The 5,995-nt window shown below is 43.1% G+C and overlaps 1 protein-coding gene across 1 annotated transcript; it reads right to left on the bottom strand.

Moving 5' to 3' along the window:
- Nucleotides 1-4,672: 4,672 nt before the first annotated feature.
- On the bottom strand, nucleotides 4,673-5,593 carry LOC118932610 (olfactory receptor 6V1). Its single transcript, XM_036926229.2, is given in 4 exon segments — nucleotides 4,673-4,914; nucleotides 4,917-5,321; nucleotides 5,324-5,344; nucleotides 5,347-5,593. Coding segments are annotated over 4 exon segments (915 nt in total).
- Between the last annotated feature and the right edge of the window lie 402 nt (nucleotides 5,594-5,995).

The raw sequence follows: 5,995 nt of genomic DNA, 5'->3' as shown, positions 1-5,995 counted from the left end.
AGTGCAGCATGGAGAATATAGCCAATGGTTCTGTAACATCTTTCTATGTTGACAGATAGTAACTGCACTACCTGTGGTGAGGTTGAATGACCATGTTGTATACTTGAAACTAATATGATATTGTATGTCAACTATACTTCAATTAAATAAGAAACATATAAATAAATAAATGATTAATCACACCTGAGATAGCCTTTGAGAATATTTAAAATGCATACTAGACTTTTTCTGTATGAATATAGATAGCTGGCTAGTTTGATTAAGTGAAATATACAAATGAAATCACATTGCTTCAGGTTATTAAAAAAGCAACCTACAAACATAATACTTTAGAGAAATAACAGGAGTATATGGATAGGTTGGATATAAGGAAATCCACAGATAAGAAAGCCATTAAGGATGCTGGTGCAATAATAAAGAAGAAACAAATTCTTGAATGTGAGTAGAGGCAATGGAAAAAGAATGGTGGAATGGATGAAAAAAAAATATTTATAGGGATGGCAATTCAAGTGGTTTAGAAGATAGACGGGAAAATCAGAGATCCCTTCCACGTTTCAAGGCTGGATGACAGGGGTTTAGGGAGCCATGAACGTGACATTGGCTTTGGGAGATGGCAGGATTATGTGTGCATGTTTATACCTGTTGAGGATGTGTTGGTTGTCAGCAGGCAGTGAGAGATGTGGGCTGAGGGCAAAAATGCAGACTGGAGATTCATTTATATTTTCAAGATTGCTCCAGTTAAGGGAGATAGTGAGATTTCTGAAGGAAATCTTAGTTGACAAGTGTCATCTTAGTTGACAGTAATAGAAATGCAGTAAACAAAGCATGAGAAGTCATTCTGCTGCACTGTATCTCAGTTAGTTGTCTGAACTAGTACCACAACCAGTTCCAAGGCCCACACACATGCAGGAACCAGAAGAAACAATGTGCATGGTGACAGGTCTAGAAACTGTTCAAGGGCAGCATATCACAAGTATGAATATTTTCTGGGGAATATGTAGCTTTCTTCATCTGTTTGCTACTCTTCTTGTGTAACTCAAAATTGTAGAACTTGGACGGTGGGTAAATGTTAGAGTGAGTCACACTGAGGCTGCACATGAAGTTTCGTCTTAAAAAGGCACTGCAGCGCCTCTGCCTCACAGGTGGGGTGCTCCATCCCTGGACTTTGTTCAAGCAGGGCCTCTATGCCAACCTGAAGAGAGCGTGTGTCACAGAGGGGAGTCCACCCTTAGAGGGGGGACACTGCATGACCTCAGCACTCCCTTGAAATTCCACAAGGCAATGATTTAGGTACATAGTGACTCTAAACCTGGGGACACTTGAATACAGTCACTTGAACTGGCATTCCAAGATTGCTCCCAGCAGGGTAGAAAAGTATGGCATGATTCTTTTCTGTTATGTCTGCTCAGGAGCCTTACTTGATACTGTACACACTGGGGGTCCCTGTCACATCACGACGAATGTATGAAACCAAATCCAAAATGTCGTGTCCACACAGGGTTCTAACAGCATGTTAGAGGCCAGACCACTAGGCCAAAGTCTCTCAAGAAGTTTAAAATCAGACTAAGATGAAAATCTTGGGGCCTAAATCCTGGTTACTGTCTCAAGAAATAGGACCTAGGATGAAAGTCATTAAGGAAGGATGGGTCCAATCATAGCAAATACATCCTCAAATTCCCTCTTCCAATGCCCTTGACATTACTGAGACTGAGACAAGAACGTTTTTACACAATTTTCTCATTAAAACTTCCACCAGACTGTCTAGATCAGTGCTCCTCAAATATTAATGTGCATGTGAATCATCCAGGGGTCCCGTTAGGATTCTGATTCAGTAGGTCTGGGGCAGAGCCTGAGTTTCAGCATTTCTATACTCTAGATTTCTTGCTCCCTTGTGTCCCAGGCTGGAAGTAATAAATCTACCTTATGACTTCCCACTGGGATTTTCAGCAGTGACAGTGGTTTCTTGTGTTAGCCATTTAGAACCCTGTATTTCTTATGGTTTCTTACTAGAATATTCTGGGGCCAGAATGCCTGACAAAATGAGAGTGAGTGGGGATGAAGTCATGGGGTAGGGCAGGAATTTTAGAATCGTGAAATTTTACCACTCTTAGTACCTATATTTAAATTAGTTCTGGGTGTTACAAACAATCTTGTTTTCCTACCCCGTGCAATTATGTTCCAGTGTAAGCTATTTCTGTGGATGGGAAGTCTCTTGCCTTCTGTCAAATGATGTTATGTAGACTAACAACCAAATTAATTGTCTCTATATTGTGGAAAAAATGGTATTACAGGTATTCCCTGCTTTTCACAAGTGTGTGTCATGCCACTTTGTTTTTATGAGGGACCTACATTACTAAGTGTTTGCGCTAACCAAATGAAATCCAGTGAGGATTTTTGCTTTTGCAAAATAAGGCAAAACAAAAATAGCATTCAGGGTTTGTTTTGCAGTGAGCCATTACAGAGGCAGCATGCATCCTGAGCACTGAAAGTGGCCCCACAAAGTCCCTTCCCAGGGAACCATACCCAGCATCTTAGCATCACACTACCAGAGCTTTGAACGTGTCTCTGAGCATCTATGCCTTATCTCAGTTTATTCTGTGGGTCCACTGGTAAGATGTGTCCTAAGGTATCAGAAAAGACTAGGGGAGATTATTTTTTGGAAGTGGGAATACTCAAAAATTTTCTACTTAAGTGAATAACTGCTTCTTCCCTTTAGCCCTTATGGCCTATGAAAACTCTCATAGGAACATGCTCTTTTTGGATAACAGGGGAAACTTGTGTAGTAAAGGGAGTATAACTCTGTCATGCAATGAACATTGTGTATGGACTGAATAAAAACATTTTCTTGCATTTATAAGTGTTATTTGCTATCTTTCAAATGTTTGTGGATACTATTGTGATAAATAAAACACTAATCTGTAAGTGGCCCTGAATCCATAGTTGCTTTCTGACAGTATGTGTTTCTTTCAAATGAGGATATTAAACATGAAATTACTGTTATGAAGGGGTTACTAGAATTATTGCAATTATAATTCTATAAACTTGATGGATACACACTAAATAAAGGGCTAAAGGAGTCTACACTGAGTGGCTTCAGATCCTGAAGATTCCAACTCTTAATTCAAATTTGGTTGATTTGGGTAATTCAACTTTTCATCAAGATGGAAGAAGAATTTCCGAGGATAGAGAAATGGAAGTTTGAAGAACCAGATTCTAGTGTTAGTTCTTCCATCACTTTGACCAAATCTTTTTCCTTCTCAACCATGGTTTCCTTAACTACCAGTGGCTCAGAAACTCTGCTTGGCTGTGGCCCAAGAATCAGCATTTCCTTTCCGGGCTCTCATGGAACTTGTTAGAAGTAGGAAACCCCTTATCAAAATGTGTTAGAATTAACTGTACTTTTCCCACTCTCTCTCACAGATGGAGAAGGCTTTGAGGGTAGAATCCACATTTTTTGATCTTCAATGCCCAGTACTGAGCATATGCATTGTTTATGGTGAGTGATCCATGAATCTTTGCTTAATTGAATTACTGTGAGGGTAAAATCAAATGGAAAACACATGTAAATGTAGTTTGTAAAATGTGAATATGTACAAAGGTAAGTTATTATCAGTAGAATTACTTTTAATTTCTTCACCCTCCTTTCATTTATTCTACAAATATTTACTCTACAAGGTGGTGAGCAGAGGATAATTAGGGAAAATAAATCAGTTGGTGTGACAGTAACAGCAAACGCCCAAGTCATTGATCTGATGTGTATTTGGAGGAGACATAAGACTTTCGACCAGAAGCTGAAACTTAAAGAAGCCCTCTGGTTTGAGTGAGGGGAATCTCAGCGAGAAAGAAGCAAACTTTTCAGAAATCCAGAGAAGGAGGCACCTCAGTTAGGAAGGGGTTGGCCTGAGGTGGCACCAGAAGTACGTAATGAGAACCCATGGACCACTAAGTGAGCCACATCTCCAAGGCTAGAAGCCCGGTATCCACCAAGGGAACCCACAAGCCCTAATCTTGTTTACTTTCACACAGTAGACTTTTAAAACGCTTGCATTTGCAGCGAACTGGTAGTTTTTGTGGTCTTGAAGTAAATGGCACCAGGTGTACTCTCTTGATGAGGGAAGTCATCCTGGTTTACTGGGAAATGCAGGTTAGTAAATTATAGTGTATTTGCAGAAACAAGGTTACAGAACATTTTAAACCGGGGCTGTTTTAGAAAATGCAGGATAGGTGAAAGCTAAGATAATACCATGATTCTGAGGTCAAAGTCACTGGAGAGTTTAAAAAGTTCTTCCTTCCAAAGGGAATGGGACTTCACAGGCTTTCAGGAAGCTGACACACACACACCTGGGCTGGGTGATGTTTCTTGATCAGAGAACACTTCATGGCTGCTGTTCCTCAAATGGGAAGCCCAGGTACTTCCTTTTGTTGAAGGCCCTCTCCTAGCTGCCTGGGCTCTGGGCTACTCTCAGAGGTTTTATACTTCCAGTGAATATGGGGAGCACCTCTTTGGTGGCCTATGGGAGCTTCAGGCCTCAGTGGGTAGCACTGAGGACTCACTGTGGTTTTCACCCAGAAGCACAGAGGAGAAAACCTTGACATTGGTCTTCCCATCCAGTCTGGTACTCTGTGTCCTCACAGAACTACTTGACTGAACCTACTAGGTTCCTCAGGCTCATCATAGTGCCTTGTGAAGGCCTTTCAGCCTCTGCAGCTGCCGCCGTAGCACTGCCTTGACTGTCTCATTGCAGAGGGTAAGGATAAAGGGATTGAGAAAGGGTGTGAGGACTGACATCACCAAAGCTATGGTCTTGCTGACCTCCACAGAGTGTGCTTTGCCAGGCCTGACGTACAGGAAGATGGTGGTGTTACAGCCAATGAAGACCAGGGTAAGGTGAGACCCACATGTGGAGAAAGCCTCTGATGGCCACTGACAGAGGGGATCCTCAGCACAGTGGTCATACTGTAGCCATAGGAGATGAGGGTCACTAGAAAGGAGCTGAGGACTAAAGCCAAGGACATCATGAAGTCCCCAAATTCTAGCAGGCTAGTGTCTGAGCAGGATAGCTGCAGCAGAGGTGCATTGTCACAGAAGAAGTGGTTGATGACATTGCCATGGAGAAAATTGAGATGAGCCTGGGAGAGGACAGTGGGCACCATGGCTAGGAAGTGAGCTGCCTAGGCAGCCCCTGCCAACCAGGCACACACAGCCCAGCTCATCAAAGTGCCACAGTACAGTGGGTGGCAGATGGCCACAAAGTGGTCAAGCGCCATGTCTGACAGGACAAGGAAGGAGGCGGAACCCAAGGAAAAGCACAAGTAGAATGGGCCATGCAGCCAGTGAAGGAAGCAGGTCTGGGAGGATCTTGGGTACTGCAGTCATGTTCACCAAGATCTCCAGCAGGGCAAAGTTGCCCAGGAAGAAGTACATGGGTGTGTGCAGGTGAGTGTCAGCCATGACCGTGACTATGATGATGGTGTTTCCCGTGAAGGCAAGAAGACGGAGCATGAGGAAGGGCCCGTACATCCAGACCTGCAGCTCGCCAAAGGGGGAGAAGCCCCAGGGGACAACTTCCAAAGGGTGGCTCAGATTTGCCATGATCCAGGGGTGGGTCCCTGCATGGAGAGGAAAGAAGACACAAAGATGGAGAGACAGAGATAGAGACATAGAGGGAGAACCACGGACCATGAGACAAAGACAGACACAGAGGAAGAGAGTGGAGAGAGAAAAGCAAGAAGGTTGTCAGTGATAAGCAGAAGGACAGAAACAGAGAGATATCAACATGGAACATGAGAATCACAGAGAAACGGAGTTAGTGACTCAGAACTAAAAGCATGGAAAGCCTTTGATAAGGAGAGAGAAAAGCAGAAATAGATTAAGGAAGACAATACAGCAACAGACATGGACACTGAGGGAGAAGGAAGGAAGGAAACAGGAGAAACGGAGAAGTAAGAGAGAAGACCAAGTGTGCGAGAGCAAGAAACAGGGAAGGATAGGGAG

The sequence above is a fragment of the Manis pentadactyla genome, chromosome 13 (genome assembly GCF_030020395.1).
Source record: "Manis pentadactyla isolate mManPen7 chromosome 13, mManPen7.hap1, whole genome shotgun sequence".
NCBI lineage: Eukaryota > Metazoa > Chordata > Mammalia > Pholidota > Manidae > Manis > Manis pentadactyla.
The sequence above is the reverse complement of the archived record's forward strand: the minus strand, read 5'-3'. Positions and strand labels throughout refer to the sequence as shown.